The following is a 19540-nucleotide window of genomic DNA, read 5'->3' on the forward strand; positions in this document are numbered from 1 at the left end:
GAGTGTTGTCCAAACTGACTTGACCAGAGCACAGTTTCAGAACACAGTCCCCTGTCAGCACTTTAGAAACGTCCACCTTATCGGTGGCTCACACCTGTAATCCCAGCACTTTGGGAGGCCAAGGCAGTGGATCATTTGAGGTCGGGGGTTTGAGACCAGTCTGGCCAACATGGTGAAACCCCATCTACTAAAAATACAAAAAAAAAAAAGATGAGCCGGGCGTGGTGATGTGCACTTGTAATCTCAGCTGGCAGGAGAATCACTTGAACCCGGGAGGCAGAAGTTGCAGTGAGCCAAGATTGTGCTACTGCACTTTAGCCTGGGCGACAGGGCAAGACTCTGTCTCAAAATGAAAAGGAAGGAAGGAGGGGAGGGGAAGGGGAAGGGGAAGGGGAAGGGGAAAGGGAAGGGGAAGGGGAAGGGAGAGGAGGGGAGGGAAAGGGGAAGGGGAAGAGAGCGCCCTCCTTGCTCCAGGAAGGCGGGTGTGTGGTGGTGCAGCAGATGGGAGAAGAAGGCCTAGTGTGGCCACCAACCTGTGACCTCCCAGGCCACAGTGAGGCCAGGGAAGGAAGGGGAAGCCATCTCCCAGGGAGGGGGTGCAGACAGAGCCGGGGTGACTTTAGAGGAACCAACTGGTGTTGTACAGGCTGGGACTCAGAGCTCTGCCCTCAAGGGAAGCCCAGGTCAGCGGCCACTGAGTTAGCCTTGGGGCAGAGTGGCCCAGGGTGCAGGCGGCCAGGTGAGAGCCAGCAGCAGCCAGGTGAGAGGTGGCTGGGAGACAGTGAGGGAGGGGGCCAAACCAGTGGGGAGGTCCTACACGAGCAGGGGCCAGGTGTCCCTGGGGGCAGCAGCGGACAAAACCCCACCTTGGTGGGGGGATCAGGCCGGCCCCTCATTGCCCCGTGAGCAGGCACAGCCCCTTCGCCTTGGAACCTCCACCTCTGACCTCAAACTCGAGGGCCTGGCCCTGTGGCCCCTGGAGGCAGCTCTGATGTGTTTTCCCCGTGTCCCACCTCACAGTGAGGAACAGGCTGGCAGGGGTGTTGCCTGTGGCCAGAGTTTGTGCAGCTCTGTGGCGCTGGAGGTGTCAGGAAGGATCGTCCTGGAGGGTGGGGGTGCGCCCGAACGGGGGCATCCTTGTGCCGTGGGGAAGGGTCAGGGAGTGGCTGACCACGGCCTGGCATGCATCTCCACTGTGCAGGCGGCAAATGCTGTTGCCTCTGGGGGGGCACAGGTGAGCTCAGGTGGGCACAGGTGAGCTTAGGCAGGCTCAGGTGAGCACCAGGGACAGATCCTACAGCACCCCGGGGCCACAGGCTCCCAGAGCAAGGCGGTAGGATCTGGGAGGGGAACGTCCTCTCACGGGGTCCCGGCCCTACCCCCGCAGCCCGCGGCCCTTCGCTGAGCCTGGCACTCTGGAAGGGAAGGGACGGGGCCCCTTGGTCAGCCACCAAAGGCCTATGTCTGTGCCCTTTGACTGCAGCACAGCCACAACGCTTGTGGGCACATGGTCTTGGCTGCCTCCTCCATGTCGCTGCAGACGCCGCAAGGTCCCCGAAGCCGCACACATTTACTGTCTGCCCTCCGCAGAGAGTGTTTGCTGGTCCCCGGCCCAGAGGCCAAGTGACGCCTCCGAGGGCTAAAAGGCACAGCAGGGCCAGGGCCAGGATCGCCGGGTGTGAATGTGGGTGAGTGTGTGTGTGTGTGTGAGAGTGCATGTGGGTGGGGTGTGTGTGTATGTATGGTGTGTGTTGTGTGTGTGTGTTTAGCATTCTGTGTGGAGTGTGTGTGTATATGTGTGGCACGTGTGTGTATGGGTGTGAGTGCATGTGTGTGTGGTGTGTGTATATGTGTGTGGCATGCATGTGTGTGTGTTTGGTGTATGTGTGTGTGAGTGCGTGTGTGTGCATGTGGTGTATTTGTGTATATGAGCACGTACATGTAGTATGTGTGCTATGTGTCTGGTGTTGTGTATGAGTGTGTGGTGTGTGTGTATGTGTGCATGTGTGGTGTTTGGTATTTGTGGTGTGTGTATGCATATTTGTCTGCGGTGTGTTTGCTGTGTGCGGGTGCTATGTGCGTGTATTTGTGGGTGTGTGTGTGTGCTATGTGTGACTGTGTGTACATGAGGTATATTTGTGTGTGAGTATTGTCTGTGTGCATATATGTGGGTGTGTATGCCATGTGTGACTGTGTGTGCATGTGGTGTATTTATGTGTAGGGGTGTGTGTGTGTTTGTGGGGGGGGCGCACATACCCTTTCTGTCATGGCAGCAGGCATGTTGGGGATGGGGTAGGCCCTGCACTTGTCCCAGGGCTGAAGGCTGGAGGGTTGGGCAGAGGGGACAGGTCTGGTTACCCTCCCTCCTTGCTCAATCATTAACGTGATGTGTGTTTATGGAAAGCTGACTTGTGCTAGGCACGGTTCTGGGAGGCGGGGACACAGGCTGGTTGCGGTGACGCGTAAACACAACCGCAGGTGTGACTGAGATGCAGGCGAGCGGAGTCCAGGGCTGGGATGGAGAAAGGGGCATCCTGGGGACGGCCTGCGTGGGCCTTGCTGGAAAGTGCCAGGTTTGTGTGATGCCTGTCTACGTGGCCGCTGATGAGGGTGCCCGTGAGACTGCAGGCACGGGGCCGGGTTACGTGTGAGCCCAGGTGAGCCACTGGCACTCTCAATGAAAGGTGTCCCCGATGTCACTGACGTCAACTCTATGCACCCCAGGCAAGGGTTTCAGTGTCACTGCGTGGCACGTGCCTGCGTCCTAGAGCCATGTCCTTCCTCTGAAACTGCAGCCTGCCTGGATGTCCTGTGTCTGGTCCTCAGCTCTCCTGCCAGGTGGGGAGAGGAGCGATCAGGAGGATTTAGGGGCTGGAGAAAAGGGTGCCAGTGCACAGCTCGCTCGGGGCCACACGCCCCCAGACACCCTGTGTGAGACGTGAGGTGTGGCTCATGGTGTTCTGTCCCTACCGGCAGGCCAGGCAGCAGAGTTCACCGTGACCTTCCGGCGGGCCAAGGGCTACCCCATCGACCTGTACTACCTGATGGACCTCTCCTACTCCATGCTCGACGACCTCAGGAACGTCAAGAAGCTGGGTGGCGACCTGCTCCAGGCCCTCAACGAGATCACCGAGTCCGGCCGCATTGGTGAGGCTCAGGCGCTGCAGGATGAGACACAGTCCTTTCCCAGACCCTGGCCACTCCTGCCTGTGGCCCACGCACCTCCTCATGCACAGGTCCCCAGGGCAGATTGGGGGGCCCCAGATGCAGGTCCCCTCAGGGCATCCACAGAGCTGCAGTCGGCCTTCCTCCCTGCCAGGAGCCACACCCAGTCCCTGGCTCCCCAAGACTTGTAGACATCGTCCAGTCCTCCACTTCCCCTTCCACCTTCTACTTCCTTTATTTATTTCTCGGTATGTTTAAAAGACAAAAGTCTGACAGTGCCAATTATTAGACATTAAAGACCACAACGCACATAGATGGTACAGCAACAGCACCACTGAAGAAACCACACAGCAAGCTCTGCTGGGCCAGGGGCTCCACTCTCCACCAGCACTGCCTCGCCACAGAGCAAGTCTCCAGCACACGTGTGTGTCAGTCACAGCACATGTCTTCCCCGCCAGGCGTGGCTCCTCCCATCAGCACTCTGCCAACTTCCCTACATGCAGGGATGCACACACGCATGCTTACACACACACACACATGCACACACGCAAATGCATGCTCACAAAAATACACGCTCACACACAAATGGACGCTCATACAAGCAAATACACGCTCACGCATGTGAATGCATGCTCAAACATGCAACACACAAACACAAATGCACATTCACACATGCAAATGCACTCTCACGCATGTGAATGCACGCTCACACACAAATGCATGCTCACACATGCAAATGCACACACACAAATGCATGCTCAAACATGCAAATGCACGCTCACACATGCAAATGCACACTCACACATGAATGTATCCTCACACGCACAAATGGATGCTCACACATGTGAATGCATGCTCACGCAAATACATGCTCACACACACGCATACTCACACAAATGCATGCTCTCACATGTGAATGTATGCTCACACATGAATGTATGCTTACACGCCATTGCATGCTTACACACGCGAATGTATGCTCACGTAAAAATGCACACTCAGACATGCAAATGCATGCTCACACACTTACATGTGCACACACATGCACACACAGACATGCTCACATGCACACTCCTGATCACCCATGTATGTCTTCACTCACATATACAAATCATATGCAAACACACATGTCCACATATGTACCTGGTCACCTATGTGAACTAGGTGTGTCCACACCTGAACATGCTCACATGCATACAGGAATATGTGCACACACAGTTGTGCTACACATGTACACACTCATGTTCACATATGCAGATGGCTGCACACGCACAGATACGCATACGCACATGTCCACATGCCCACACTTATACCTGGTCACACACATACATGCAGGAACTCACATGCATACACTTGTGCTCACACATGTACATGATTGCACACACACACCCACAGACATTCACATGCACGCTTGCACAACACACATGCTCACACACACTCCACATGTGCCATCTTGCTTTCTCCCCTTCCCTGCTAGGACAGAGGAAACAGGCTCGCCCTCGTGCCCCTTTGAAGCTGGCCCTCCCACCTGGGGCCAGCCTGCCGCCTCCCTAGCCCCTCTGTGTGCCCTGCAGGCTTCGGGTCCTTCGTGGACAAGACCGTGCTGCCGTTCGTGAACACACACCCCGATAAGCTGCGAAACCCATGTCCTGACAAGGAGAAAGAGTGCCAGGCCCCGTTTGCCTTCAGGCACGTGCTGAAGTTGACCAGCAACTCCAACCAGTTTCAGAGAGAGGTCGGGAAGCAGCTGATTTCAGGAAACCTGGATGCACCCGAGGGTGGGCTGGACGCCATGATGCAGGTCGCCGCCTGCCTGGTGAGGCCGCTGCCCCTGCTTGGGTCCCCGGCTTCCCCCAGTGTTGGGGGCTCTGTCAGGCACTGTGGGGGAGCAGTGGGGTACCCTGGCTGGCAGGTCATCTAAGGGACTCCAGCCTGGGCCTGGGGAGGGCAGCGCCTCACCCTGCTGCTGCCCATGCAGGAAAGGGCAGGAGGAAGGGAGTGGCCATGGGGGCTTAAAAACCATGCGCAGATTTCATTGTTTGCTGTGAACTAAATTTGTGACCCTGGGCAAATCTTTTGAAGCCTAAACATTTTGCGAGTGGCCAAGGGTAGAACAGGGCCGCTAGGCAGCTGGTCCCGTGGTTCCTGGGGTGGAACCGCCCTCCTCCCTCCAGGCCGGGTGGGCCCTGGCTGCCCAGTGCATGTCTCTCCACGTCCTGCCCACCCAGTCTGTGACTGTGAGCCTAACGGAGCAGCCACGGTCCCTGGGCTGTGTTGAGGCTGCGCACCGTCCTCCTCTCACAACCCACCTTAGCTCTCCAGCTTCCCTGCAGGCCCAGCGTAGACACACTGCTCACGGGTGTGGGGTCACGGCCTAGGACATGCACAGCCCACAAACGCGCCTGCCAGAGGCTGTCCATGGTGGGCTCAAGGCCTGCCAGGCCCCTCGGGCTCGTCTTCCTCTGTGTTGCGCTGGTTCTGCACGTGGTTCACGTGTCTACCAGGGTTTTCCCCCTTGGGGATGGTTTCCTGAGGGTTTGTTCCCAGCTCTGAAGTGCAGGGACCACAACCATGTGACTCTCCTTGCCTTTCCATACGTGCCTGCGCTCCCTGCGCCTCACACACACACGGGGTATTTGAGGGCCCTTGTCTCCTCCTGGGCGTGGCGTCTGGGGGAACACGGCTGGGTCCCTGAGACCCAAGGGAAAGGGGCACCAGCACCAGCCTCCGGGCCACCCCGCCAGCTCTGCGTTGTCTCCTCTGCTCCAGAGGGCCCAGTTTGGGAAACCGAGGCAGGTAACCCCGCCCCCCACGCTTTCCTCTCAGGAGGAAATCGGCTGGCGCAACGTCACACGGCTGCTGGTGTTCGCCACCGATGATGGCTTCCACTTTGCGGGCGACGGGAAGCTGGGTGCCATCCTGACCCCCAATGACGGCCGCTGTCACCTGGAGGACAACATGTACAAGAGGAGCAACGAGTTCGTAAGTCCCCACCCCAGGCACCCAGGCACCGCCTGGCAGGACACCATTGACGGAGGGAACAAGGCGGGGTCTCCACCTTACAGAGCCTCCTTCCAACCCAAGGAGCAGATTCCCGAGGAAACTTCTGGAAGCCCCAAGTGGCAGTGTGGGGTCTCCCAGGACTGGCCTCAGGCCAGGGGAGGGTGGGGTTGGTGGGGGCAGCCAGGCTGAGCCCCGGCCTCGCCCTTGTGGCACTCCCAGGCCCTGTTGGTCTCCAGCCCCACTGCCCCCGCACCTGGGCTGTCAGCGGCTGTGGAGGTACAGTAACCGCCCCCAGGCTACAGCCGCGCCCTGTTGTCCCCGCCGCTGGCCAGAGTCCCATCCTGGAGCATCCGCCTCCTCCTCCTCCTGGCCTCCTCTGTGGTTTCCCTGCTGCCCCTGAGTCCGCCTCCTCCAGTGCGGCCCCTCCCTGTCCCCAGCGCCTGAGCTGGGTGAGGGACTGCGGGGACCATGAGGAAAATGCGGGGAGGGACCCAGGATGCACAGGGTTAGGACGAGCCTGTCTCTGCAGAGGCATTTCAATGGCTCAGAGGGGCCACGACCTCTGGCTGGGATCAGCCGTGGGCCCAGAGGCCACCACCGGTCACAGGGGCTTGTCCTCGCTGGCCATGGTGCAATGCTCTTGCGGCCTGACATCATAGGCTCTGGGGGCGGCAAAGGACTTTAGAGATGCAAAACTCAGGTCCTCTGCCGAAGCCACAGACGGGAGGGACGGCCGTCGGGTCCTGGAACTTGGGTAGCGAGAGCCGCACCTGACCCTCATGGCCTCTGCTGAAACTGAGCGCCTCTCAGTGCGAAAGCAGGTCCACCGTGTGGGGCAGGCTGGGATTCTGCCCCGTGGACATCCCCAGTCCCACGGTGAGACGCCTCAAATGCTGCTCTTGGCTGGACTCTGAAAGCCCAAGTCTATGCACACGTTGCCCAGAGGCCATGGCGGCTCTCTGCACTGCACTCCTGCGCGGCAGCCTCTGCCTCTCCAGCCTTCCCCCGAGAGGGTCCGAAGCACAGGCAGGGCTAAGGCTGAGTGGGGCAGACAGGGGCGGGCACCTGGAAGGCTTGTCTCAGACTCGGGGCCAGCTGAGCAGGACCTCCTTTCTCCAGGACTACCCATCGGTGGGCCAGCTGGCGCACAAGCTGGCCGAAAACAACATCCAGCCCATCTTCGCGGTGACCAGGAAGATGGTGAAGACGTATGAGGTGAGTGCTGTTGGGTCCTGAGCATCTGTTGGGCAGGGGCACGTTTCAGCCGCAGGCCACACCCAGCGCCACTGCAGGTCTGAGTGCCACCTCCACATGCTGGGCACGTGAGGGCCAGCCGGCCCGGGTCACAGATGCCTGTGGGTGAGGAGCCTGAGGCTTCCCGTCCAGGACAGGACACCTGCGTGTCGATAGAAGGAGGAATTCCTCCCTATCCCTGAAACTCAGCTGTGTTAACAGCGTGTCTTGGCATTGGTGATATTTTCTGTTCTTTTCTGGAATATAGCACAATTCTTTATTTTATGGAAACATGCTTATTTTATGCTCACATACATTTGAATATCAACACTCTCCACGAAGATAAAATTACACAAAAACGTTCACAAGCTTGGAGCGTGGGGTGGGATGAGTTTTACAAAGGAAGCACAGCCGATAACCAGCTCTGCTCCTAGAAGCAGAAGCCCCCAATGAAATACGTTCATCCCGAATTTCCACCGCCCGTGCCATGTGTTCAGCCTGGCCTGAGCAGGTTCGTGCGTTCAAGTCGCTCAGGTGCTGTCGGGGTTCCCAAGACCACTCTCAGGGTCAGTGATTTGCTGGAAGGACTTGCAGAGCTCAGGAACTAGTAAACTCACAGTTACGGTTTATTGCGAAGCAAACCCTCCTGGGTGCCAGCCGCTGCCCGAGGTGGGAGGATACAGACAAAAGTCACTAAAGGTCAAAGGTGCACAGGAGAGAAACCAGGCCACCTCCTGAGGGAAACCACCGCTTGTGCACACAGAGAACACACCCTTCTGCCATATGTTGATGGAGACAAGCCTTCCATAAATGCCTCAAATGGGAGGAGCCAAACCAAACAAATGGAGCCCTGGGATTCAGCACTGGCTTTGGATCTTCCCACATAGGCCTCCTGAGTGCTGGGATTCCAGGCATGGCCCCGGGCAGCTCAGGGCTTTTTACCCCCCCTTACCACATATCGCTGACCACACACTCTGGGGACCAAGCGAGAAACTGCATTGAGGACCGTCCCAGCCATTTTGCAGGTGCAGAAGCCCCTGGGGTGAGCCCGGTGCGTGGAGACGCCATGGCACAGGTCCTCAGGGTGAGCCCGGTGCGTGGAGACGCCATGGCACAGGTCCTCAGGGTGAGCCCGGTGCGTGGAGACGCCATGGCACAGGTCCTCAGGGTGAGCCCGGTGCGTGGAGACGCCATGGCACAGGTCCTCAGGGTGAGCCCGGTGCGTGGAGACGCCATGGCACAGGTCCTCAGGGTGAGCCCGGTGCGTGGAGACGCCATGGCACAGGTCCTCAGGGTGAGCCCGGTGCGTGGAGACGCCATGGCACAGGTCCTCAGGGTGAGCCCGGTGCGTGGAGACGCCATGGCACAGGTCCTCAGGGTGAGCCCGGTGCGTGGAGACGCCATGGCACAGGTCCTCAGGGTGAGCCCGGTGCGTGGAGACGCCATGGCACAGGTCCTCAGGGTGAGCCCGGTGCGTGGAGATGCCATGGCACAGGTCTTCAGGGTGAGCCCGGTGCATGGAGATGCCATGGCACAGGTCCTAGCCATGCCGTGTCTGGTCTTCTTGCCCAACAGAAACTCACTGAGATCATCCCGAAGTCAGCGGTGGGGGAGCTGTCTGACGACTCCAGCAATGTGGTCCAGCTCATTAAGAACGCTTACAATGTGAGTCTCCCACACCGCTCAGCCGGGACCCATGGGGTGGCCAGCAACCTCCCCACTGCAGGTCAGCAGGAGGGTGATCTGGGAGGAGAGCCACTGCCCTGTGGGCTGGTTGCAGCCTCCAGGACACCCTGGCCTGGCAGTTCCACGGGGAGCTCCATGTCCTCTCTCATTGATGGTGTGGGCGATGCTCCTTGAAACCCAAGCTCAGGCCCTCTTCATGCAGGACTCTTCTCTGTGGGTCTCTATGGGGAAGGGGGGTGGACACTCTGGTGGTAGACAGGGCACCTGGGGCTGGAGGAGGCCACAGGAAACCCCCACGGTGGACTTGGGCCCTGGGAAGACACCCTGGGGGGTGGAATTCCTCTTGCTCTGTACACCTGTCCTGGGCAAGCCCCAGAGAAGCCCTCACCCACTGAATTTCTTCCTGGTGCATGGCCCAGCTGCACCCTGGGCTGCTCCCCGGGGAAGCCCGGGGCCCTGGTGGGCATAGGTAGGCACAAGTGCACACTAGGCACCGCTCAGGGCCCCAGGCACCAGAGGTCCCAGACTGCTCTGGAAATCTACCCCCCGGTGAGAGATGTTCTCAGAATTCTGGCCTGGATCCTTCTAGGCCAAAGGTCCTGCTGGCTTGAGGGAGCCCAATACGGTAGCGCCTCTGACAAACGCTGGGTCATTGAATTAAACTGAAGGTCTGTGGAGGAGGTGCCATTGGCTTCTTGTAGCCTCCTGTGAGCCCCAAACCCCCAGAGCAGACCCTCCTGGGTACCAGCCACTGCCCGAGGTGTTTCTGTCCTTATACAGAGGATGCAGGCGACACCACCGCCCTGGCCATTATGAACCTGATGCCCCTATGAACCTGTCCCTGTGCCTCCTCTCAATTTCCTTCTGTCTCTCAGTCTTTGTCTCTGTCTTTCTCTGTCTCTCTCTGTCTCTGCCCCATCTGTCTCTGTCTCTGCCCCATCTGTCTCTGTCTCTGCCTCTCTCTGTTTTTCTGCGTCTCTCTGTCTCTGTCTCTGGCTCTGCTCATCTCTGTCTGTCTCTGCCTCTCTGTTTCTCCCCATCTCTCTTATCGCTTGAACAATTTATCCAGCTCCTGCCCTGTGCTAGGTCCTGGGGACTCAAGGCTGAGGAGCAGCAGAAGCTCCCACTTCTGAGGCTCACACCCTGGCTCCATGCTGGTCCCTGTGGTCGGGCTGTTTTGGGGTCAGGACTGTGGCCCCGGCAGCCCCGCCATCCTCGGCACATCCCGCCATTCTCTCCTCTGTGTCATTAGCTGAAACTGGGGACTTGCAGGGAGAGGAGAAGTGGAGACGGGTCTAAACCACTGGGCCAGGCAGGGCCAGGACAGCAGAAAGACTCGCCCCTAAGAGTGGCCGCTCTCTGCCCGCAGAAACTCTCCTCCAGGGTCTTCCTGGATCACAACGCCCTCCCCGACACCCTGAAAGTCACCTATGACTCCTTCTGCAGCAATGGAGTGACCCTCAAGGACCAGTCCAGAGGTGACTGTGACGGCGTGCAGATCAATGTCCCGGTGAGCCTGACCACAAGAGTCCCTATCCCAGCACACGGAGGGGCTCCGGGGACAGCCAGAAGGAGCCAAGGTCCCCATCCCAGCACTCTGACGGGGGCAAGGAGGGGCACACAGGCATCAGATGCTGTCTGGGGGCAGGCGGCATCCACTGGCAGGTCCCCGTTTCCTTCCTTCACCCCCTCTCTGCTGAGGCCAGACACTTTCCTTGTGGAGCTGGTGTCATGAATGTCAGCGAGAGGGCGCCGAGAGGGTGCTTCACACACGCCTTGGCCCAAGAGTCCTACTCATCAACCTGGAACCCCAAATCCCTGGGTCAGGCCAGTGTAGACTGAGGGATGGAGTGATGGCTGCACCCCCTGGGGGCAGACACCGGACGCGCAGAACAGGCACAAATGGCAAACCGGGTTGGGTTCATTCTCATGATTTTCTGCGTGTTTCATTTTGTTTTTTGACAGACACATTAAGGCATGGGCCACACAGGTGATTAGAAATGGACACTGAGTTCCTTCCCTAATCTTTCAGGTTGAAGTTTATTATCCAATCATTTGTTTTTTGTTTTTGTTTTTGTTTTGCTAGCTGCGAACTAATATTCAGTAAGACACTTGCTTTCATTGCACTTTTTTAATATGACTTTGGAATTCCTTCAAACACGTTTCTCCCTAAATGTTGCCCGTGGATTTTTTTTTTTTTTTTTTTTTTTTTTTTTTGTGAGATGGAGTCTCACTCTGTCGCCCAGGCTGGAGTGCAGTGGCGCCATCTCGGCTCACTACAATCCAAGTGATTCTCCTGATTCAGCCGCGTGAGTAGCTGGGACTATAGGCGTACGCCACCACACCCAGCGACTTTTTGTATTTTTAGTAGAGACAGACTTTCACCATGTTGGTCAGGCTGGTCTCGAACTCCTGACCTCAGGTGATCTGCCCGCCTTAGCCTACAACAGTGCTGGGATTACAGGCGTGAGCTCCGGCGCCTGGCCTGCCTGTGGCTTCTCACCAGAACATTCCCTCATGCTGGGTGGTCTGAGTGGGAGTGTGCTCAGCTTATCTTGATTTGCTGTCTGCGTGTCACATGTCTCTGCCGATGTGCGGCCTGGGAGATCCTGGTGCCGGTCAGAGCGGGAGTACGGGCAGAGCACCTCCTTGCCAGCTGACTTTGGCTTCTCGGATCTGAGCATCAGCTCTTCCCTGCTCCCAGTCATCCCCTCCTCCCCACGCTGAACCCCCCACGACCCCTGCAGAGGCCGGCAGGCGAGGGCTGGAAGCCGGGCTGTGACCCTGGCCGCCGAAGGTCCCCACCTGAGCCCAGCACTGCCCTGCAGGTCACCTTCCGGGTGAAGGTCACGGCCACAGAGTGTATCCAGGAGCAGTCGTTTGTCATCCGGGCACTGGGCTTCACGGACACAGTGACCGTACGGGTCCTTCCCCAGTGTGAGTGCCGGTGCCGGGACCAGAGCAGAGACCGCAGCTTCTGCCATGGCAAGGGCTTCTTGGAGTGTGGCATCTGCAGGTGAGGCAGGCACAGGTCCCCGTGAAGCCTCCCCCAGCCCCACCCCACAGGGCAGGTGTCTGCAGGTGAGGCGGGCACAGGTCCCCACCCCACAGGGCAGGTGTCTGCAGGTGAGGTGGGCCCTGGTCCCCACCCCACAGGGCAGGTGTCTGCAGGTGAGGTGGGCCCTGGTCCCTGTGAATGCTCCCCCAGTCCCACCCCACAGGGCAGGTGTCTGCAGGTGAGGCGGGCACAGGTCCCCGTGAAGCATCCCCCAGTCCCACCCCACAGGGCAGGTGTCTGCAGGTGAGGCGGGCACAGGTCCCCGTGAAGCCTCCCCCAGCCCCACCCCACAGGGCAGGTGTCTGCAGGTGAGGCGGGCACAGGTCCCCGTGAAGCCTCCCCCAGCCCCACCCCACAGGGCAGGTGTCTGCAGGTGAGGCGGGCACAGGTCCCCACCCCACAGGGCAGGTGTCTGCAGGTGAGGTGGGCCCTGGTCCCCACCCCACAGGGCAGGTGTCTGCAGGTGAGGTGGGCCCTGGTCCCTGTGAATGCTCCCCCAGTCCCACCCCACAGGGCAGGTGTCTGCAGGTGAGGCGGGCACAGGTCCCCGTGAAGCATCCCCCAGTCCCACCCCACAGGGCAGGTGTCTGCAGGTGAGGCGGGCACAGGTCCCCGTGAAGCCTCCCCCAGCCCCACCCCACAGGGCAGGTGTCTGCAGGTGAGGCGGGCACAGGTCCCCGTGAAGCCTCCCCCAGCCCCACCCCACAGGGCAGGTGTCTGCAGGTGAGGCGGGCACAGGTCCCCGTGAAGCCTCCCTCAGCCCCACCCCACAGGGCAGGTGTCTGCAGGTGAGGCGGGCACAGGTCCCCACCCCACAGGGCAGGTGTCTGCAGGTGAGGTGGGCCCTGGTCCCTGTGAATGCTCCCCCAGTCCCACCCCACAGGGCAGGTGTCTGCAGGTGAGGCGGGCACAGGTCCCCGTGAAGCCTCCCCCAGCCCCACCCCACAGGGCAGGTGTCTGCAGGTGAGGTGGGTGCAGGTTCCCATGAAGCCTCCCCCAGCCCCACCCCACAGGGCAGGTGTAAGCAGGTAAGGTGGGCGCAGGTGGCTCCATCCCCACCCCCACTCCACAGATCGGGCGTCCTGGGGGCCCCCTTCTGCAGGAGGTGGGGAGATTTGGGATTGGAACCCAGAAACCCTCGGCAAGCCCTCCCCCGTGCTCCTGAGCCAGGGCACCAGCGATGCCAGCCTGTACTCTACACTCTCTGGCCATGGAGGACCCAAGGCAGGGGACTGGTGGGCAGGAGGACCCCCTCACCAGAGGATAGAGGCCCATGTCAGGGGCACAAGGAGTCCCCACTGGGCGTGCCCATGGCCTTGAGTAGGTCACTTTCTCTGCCTGACCTTCCTTGACCCTCGGAGCTGGCTTCTTTCTGTCCTTGGGGACCCAAGGCTATCAGGCTGGCAGCCCTGGGGCATGAGAGGCCAGAGAGCCTCCTGGGACAGGTGACTGCTTCTGGCAGCCTGGGCCCCATAGGCCTCCCTTCGGGAGTGCACACCCCCTGCCAGGCGTGGGCACCCCACCTCAGGGAGAAGCTGGGGACAGGTGGACCCAGCGGGGAGGTTCACACGGCATTCAGCCAGGAAGCTTACCCTGGGGCTGGATGGCTCTCCCCCTTTCCTTGCCTGCCTGGCGGAGCTGCTGGGCTGACCTCCCAGGGCTCTGCCCCGTTTGCTCTGGCCACCTCCTCCCCTCTCCAGACTGCTGTGCCAGTCCACGCCCCGGTGGCAGTGGACCTGCAGGTCCCTGCTGCCCCCAGCCTCCTCCCATTTCTCAGGACAGTGATGGTCTCTGTGGTCTTGGTAGTCTCTGGCTGTCCCCGTGCCTCAGTGCCCACCCTGCCCACTATCCTGGGTGTGCAGTCCTGGGGCGGCCTCTTCACGGGACTGTAGGGGTGACTCAGTCGAAACACTTGGCAGGTGTCGCGGGGTGCCCTGCCACAGGTAATCAGACGCTCGGTCCTGTGGCTTCCTCCTCTGGGGAGCAAGACAGCCCATGGCAGGGCCGTCCCTGAGGATGCCTCAGGGGCTCCTGTCTGCCCGCGTCTTGGTGACAGCTTCCACATCTGACAAAACCACTTGTCCCTGAGTTCTCCCACAACCTGGCCGGTCAGTGCACAAACGCAGGCGGCAGCTGGCTGGAGAGAGGGCGGGGCTGTGGCAGGTGGCAGTGCCAAGTCCCCGTTGGCCACCACGTGGGGCATGCAGGAGCAGACACCAGCCACTCACAGGGCACCGGTGTCGCAGCACAGGCCATGTGCATGGCAGCAACACAGCTGCACAGTGAGCCTGCCGAGCCGCTGCATGCTCAGGCCGAGGCCAGGTGTCTGCTTTCCCCTCGGGACATCCTGGGGAGGGAGCCCAGGGCCCCCGCACGTTTTGAGCACATTTAGTACATGGCAGGTCCTCAGTAGGCCTCGAGGAAGGCACAGAGAGTGTGCCATAGGGGTGTTCTCCACCAAGGGCAAGGGGCCTGGAGGACGGGGCGGCCGTCTCACATCACTGTGGGGAGCCTGACCTTGGAGCTCCTCCTGTCCCCAGGTGTGACACTGGCTACATTGGGAAAACCTGTGAGTGCCAGACGCAGGGCCGGAGCAGCCAGGAGCTGGAAGGAAGCTGCCGGAAGGACAACAACTCCGTCATCTGCTCAGGGCTGGGGGACTGCGTCTGCGGGCAGTGTCTGTGCCACACCAGCGACGTCCCCGGCAAGCTGATATACGGGCAGTACTGCGAGTGTGACACCGTCAACTGTGAGCGCTACAACGGCCAGGTCTGCGGCGGCCCGGGTGAGCCCGTGGGTCCCTGCTGGACAACAGCCGTCCTGCGGCACAGACTCGGCGTTGGGGGGTGCATTCTGGAACACGCAACGAGTGGAACAAAAAGGGGGGATCCTGAGGACAGACAGCGCAAGTCTCGCCCGGCCACTGGGCGTCAGCAGGAACTTGGACGACCCTGCACCCCGCCCTGCCTCAGTTTCTGTCTCCATGAGGGCAAGGGGTCCTTGTGGGGAGGGTCCACAGGAGGAACGATCACAGCCCTACCGAGGTCCCATTCATAGCAGGGCAGGGGCAGGCCCAGACTGGCCAGGAGGTGGCCACGTGGCTGACAGGGGCTGGAAGGCCTGGCTAGTGGCCCGGTGCCTTTTGCTCAGGCACATCCCCCAAGCTGGAGGAGGCAGGTGGGCCGGAGGGAGCGACAGCAGTGGGGTTTCGGGCGGGTCTCGGTCCCCAGGCCAAGCAGGAGCTTAGTCGTGCTGCCCCCGTCTTCCAGCAAGGGGGCTTTGCTTCTGCGGGAAGTGCCGCTGCCTCCAGGGCTTCGAAGGCTCAGCGTGCCAGTGCGAGAGGACCACCGAGGGCTGCCTGAACGCACGGCGCGTCGAGTGCAGCGGCCGTGGCCGGTGCCGCTGCAACGTGTGTGAGTGCGAAAGGAATTACCAGCCTCCTTTGTGCCAGGAGTGCCCCGGCTGCCCCTCGCCCTGCGGCGAGCACATGTGAGTGCAGGTGGAGCAGGCAGGGTGGGCAGGGATCCCTGCTCCCCAGCCACCTCTCCAGCAGCCGGGCTCACTCAGGGTCCCCAGTGAGCACCTCTGCACCTCAGGGTTCTCTGCGGGCGCATTTGGACTGAGGAGCCCTCAGCGGCCGCTGCACCCCTGTGCCCCCCTCCCTCCTGTGCGCACCTGCCATGGGCCCTGGGATCAGGCTCCCAGTTCACCCACTGCACCCCGCATCTGCCCCACTCGGGCCCCCTCCTTGGCCTGAGGACACCCCAACCCCACCTGCCCCACCTGGTGGACACACACCCAAGCCCAAGCCCCCGATGCCTGAGCCCCCGCACGCCCTGGCACCCACGCTCACGCCTGGCTCCCCACAGCTCCTGTGCTGAGTGCCTGAAGTTCGACAAAGGCCCTTTCGGGAAGAACTGCAGTGCGGCGTGTCGGCGCCTACAGCTGTCGAACAACCCCGTGAAGGGCAGGACCTGCAAGGAGAGGGACTCAGAGGGCTGCTGGGTGACGTACATGCTGGAGCAGCAGGACGGGTGGGATCACTACATCATCTATGTGGATGAGAGCCGAGGTGAGGCCACTGGGGTGCAGCGGGGACCGGCTCCAGAGCTCCGACTGCGGGGTCTCTGCAGAGGCGAGGGTGGTGCAGAAGCAGGGTCTCACCTCCAGTGGTGTGGGCCTAGCAGGGTGGGTGAGCCATGCGGGATGCCCTTGGTGGCATTGCAAGGAGGCCAGAGGCCAGTTCCCCCAACCCCGAGCAGCCTCCCTTTTCCATCCCCTCCTCACCTGACCCCGCATCAAGCTGGGCAGCAGATGGCCTGTTCCCTGGGGCACCGCTGCTCCACACCGGGCAGGCCCACCAGCATGCCACACTGCCCGGGCCAGGTCATCTCCCACTGGATGCCTCATGGGGCCAGGCTTGGAGTTGCAGGTCCCTAGGGGTGGCCTGAGGTCAGGCTGCTGAGTGAAGCTCCCCTGAGGGGATTGAAAGATCCTGGTGCTCGGCTTTCAGCCCTGGAAGGGCCCAGGGGCACCAGGCACTGCCATCCCCCAACACTCTCTGCTCGTCACTCATTTGGCTCCAGTCGGAACCAGGCCCAGCCCCACGGTGACCTTGGCGGCACTGACCCTGTCTTTTCAGGTCTCATGTTCCACAGGCTCCCGAGAGGCAGAGGGGCTGGGACTGGGGGGCCGCTGGCGGACTCCATCAGGCATGGCCAGCAGCCAGCCAGAACTCTTGCAGGACTGAGACCTGGGAGCTCCTCCCTCCCCAGGAGGGGACCCAAGGCAGGCAGTGGGGTGCTCTGAGCCCAGTGCTCTGACATGCCTGGAGCTCACAACCCACACGTGGGCCTGGGGCTGCAGACCCCCGTCTGCCAGGGCAGGAACCCCTGCAGGCCACTTTGAGGGACAGACCTGGGTCATGTCTGGTTTGTGCAATCCCGGTCAAGTCACTTCACCTTTGAGGACAGGTGAAGGAAGGCAGACCCCCCCACCAGGAAAGACAGGATGGCAGGAGGGGGCCCGGGGAGTGAGGGTGCGGGTCAGGATGGCAGGAGGGGCACAGGGAGTGAGGGTACGGGTCAGGATGGCAGGAGGGGCACAGGGAGTGAGGGTACGGGTCAGGATGGCAGGAGGGGCATGCGGAGTGAGGGTGCGGGTTAGGATGGCAGGAGGGGGCACGGGGAATGAGGGTGCGGGTTAGGATGGCAGGAGGGGGCACGGGGAGTGAGGGTGCGGGTCGAGATGGCAAGAGGGGACCCGGGGAGTGAGGGTGCGGGTCGGGACGGCAGGAGGGGGCCCGAGGAGTGAGGGTGCGGGTCGGGACGGCAGGAGGGGGCCCGAGGAGTGAGGGTGCAGGTCAGGCCAGGGACTGCCTGTCTGTCCCAGGGTCAGCAGCTGTGGGCCTGGTCCACTATGGCCACAGTCCCCATGCTCAGGAGGTGAGCACAGCTGCTGCGGGAACCAGGACCTCACGCTGCTTATCCTGGTAGCGGCCTCACCTGCTGAGCTCAGATCTGGGCCTGTCCTTGACGACCATAAATCACCTTCGCAGTAGGGGGAGAGAACGCCAGCAGGGACCCTGAGCCTTATTCTGAACTCTGATGTAGAACAGTGGGGTCCCTCACACTGTCTCCTACCTCCCAGTATTAGCGCTCTGCCCTGGCTGCCCAGTACCCTGGCCCTGCCTTCTTCTCTGTGAGCAGGGGTGGTGGCAGTGGCCCTTAGATTTCATTTGGAACCATGGGGCCTGGCATTGAATCCGGCAGGGGCTCGGCCAGGTTCTCACTGACCCCTGGCCGTGGTGATGGACGGTAAGCCAGGGCCCTGGGAACCTCCGTCTCTCTAAGTGCTGTGTTGTGCGGTGACCTCGGACCTGTGGGCACACACGGCCCAGTGAGATGGGGCTGGACTGATGCTCGGTGCGCTGCTTCTTCCTAGAGTGCGTGGCGGGCCCCAACATCGCTGCCATCGTCGGGGGCACTGTGGCAGGCATCGTGCTGATCGGCGTCCTCCTGCTGGTCATCTGGAAGGCCCTGACCCACCTGAGCGACCTCCGGGAGTACAGGCGTTTTGAGAAGGAGAAGCTCAAGTCTCAGTGGAACAACGTAAGCTGCCATCCTCCGGGGTCCCACGCAGAGGGGTGTGTACGTCCCACACTCTGCGACCTCCTGCTGCGGGAGGCCATGGACACCCACGCATGGCTGCACCTCGGCCTCCCCGGGCAGCTTGTCCTCTGGGCATCCGCCGCTGTGGGTGAGCTTGGCCGCCGGTGCTGGGACCCTGGGAGGGCTGCCCCACCTCCAGCTCTTCCTCAAAGCGACGGCTTCCATGCGGGGAGTATCTTCAGGTATAAAGATTCTGCTCTGAAAACCTCCCACACTCACAAGCCTGTTTGCATTTCCCACCAGGATAATCCCCTTTTCAAGAGTGCCACCACGACGGTCATGAACCCCAAGTTTGCTGAGAGTTAGGAGCACTTGGTGAAGACAAGGCCATCGGGCCCACCACGTCTGCCCCGTCACGCGGCCGAGACATGGCTTGCAACAGCTCTCGAGGATGTCACCAATTAACCAGAAATCCAGTTATTTTCTGCCCTCAAAATGACAGCCATGGCCAGCCAGGTGCTTCGAGGGGCTCATCAGGGGGGACAGCCCTGCTCTGACCTGCACAGTCCTTGCATGGAGATGTGAGAAGGGAGGGCTTGAGGCTGCTGAGGTGAGGAGTGTGTCTCCTGTGCAAGTCAGGACAGTCTGGTTAAAGGTGGTGCCAATTTATTTACGTTTAAACTTGTCAGGGTATAAAATGACATCCCATTCATTAAATTGTTAATCAATCATGTGTATAGAAAAAAAATAAAACTTCAACACAGGCTGTCCATGGAAACTGGCCACTGTGTCTGCTGTGTTCCCCCGACTGGCAAGGTGGCCAGGTGCACGGGGGCCCTGTCCTGCCTGCTGACCTTGGCCACACAGGCTGGCTTCAGACCATGGGCAGATTCTGTTTGCCCCTTTTCCTTCCTCACCTGCTGGTCTGTACAGAGCCCCATCCTGAGCCCCGTCCCAAATCCTAGGGCATTTCCAGAAATGGTGTGGTGGCCCCATCAAGGAGGCACCTGTGGCAGAGCCTGGCCAGGGCAGAAGCAAAGCAGGAAAGTGAGTGTCTGTCTGCCCTCCCGTCCAGCGGTCTACACCTCCCCTCCAGCGGTCTACACCTCCCCTCCAGCCGTCTACACCTCCCCTCCGGCCGTCTACGCCTCCCCTCCGGCCGTCTACGCCTCCCCTCCGGCCGTCTACGCCTCCTCTCCGGCCGTCTACACCTCCTCCTCCACCCATCTACACCTCCTTTCCAGCTGTATATACCTCCTCTCCAGCTATCTACACCTCCCCTCTG

General features: G+C 60.7%; 1 protein-coding gene across 50 annotated transcripts in view; it reads left to right on the forward strand.

Annotated features, from left to right (window-relative positions):
• Window positions 1-19033, forward strand: part of ITGB2 (integrin subunit beta 2) — a 47380-nt gene extending 28347 nt beyond the window's left edge. For 29 of the 50 annotated variants that reach the window (XM_015132732.3, XM_077995494.1, XM_077995486.1 and 26 more), the window contains 12 exons: window positions 2977-3147; window positions 4740-4981; window positions 5992-6147; window positions 7288-7383; window positions 8977-9066; window positions 10457-10597; window positions 11916-12103; window positions 14686-14930; window positions 15415-15634; window positions 16015-16217; window positions 18089-18255; window positions 18559-19033. In XM_015132732.3, coding sequence (XP_014988218.3) covers window positions 2977-3147; window positions 4740-4981; window positions 5992-6147; window positions 7288-7383; window positions 8977-9066; window positions 10457-10597; window positions 11916-12103; window positions 14686-14930; window positions 15415-15634; window positions 16015-16217; window positions 18089-18255; window positions 18559-18621 — 1982 coding nt within the window. In that variant the 3' untranslated portion in view covers window positions 18622-19033. Of the gene's footprint in view, window positions 1-357; window positions 493-2936; window positions 3148-4739; window positions 4982-5991; window positions 6148-7287; window positions 9067-10456; window positions 10598-11915; window positions 12104-14685; window positions 14931-15414; window positions 15635-16014; window positions 16218-18088; window positions 18295-18467 lie in introns of all 50 variants that reach the window. The other 21 variants (XM_077995491.1, XM_077995490.1, XM_077995526.1 and 18 more) reach the window with 13 other exon arrangements.
• The last annotated feature ends 507 nt before the right edge of the window (window positions 19034-19540 follow it).

The sequence above is a fragment of the Macaca mulatta genome, chromosome 3, assembly GCF_049350105.2.
Source record: "Macaca mulatta isolate MMU2019108-1 chromosome 3, T2T-MMU8v2.0, whole genome shotgun sequence".
Lineage (NCBI taxonomy): Eukaryota > Metazoa > Chordata > Mammalia > Primates > Cercopithecidae > Macaca > Macaca mulatta.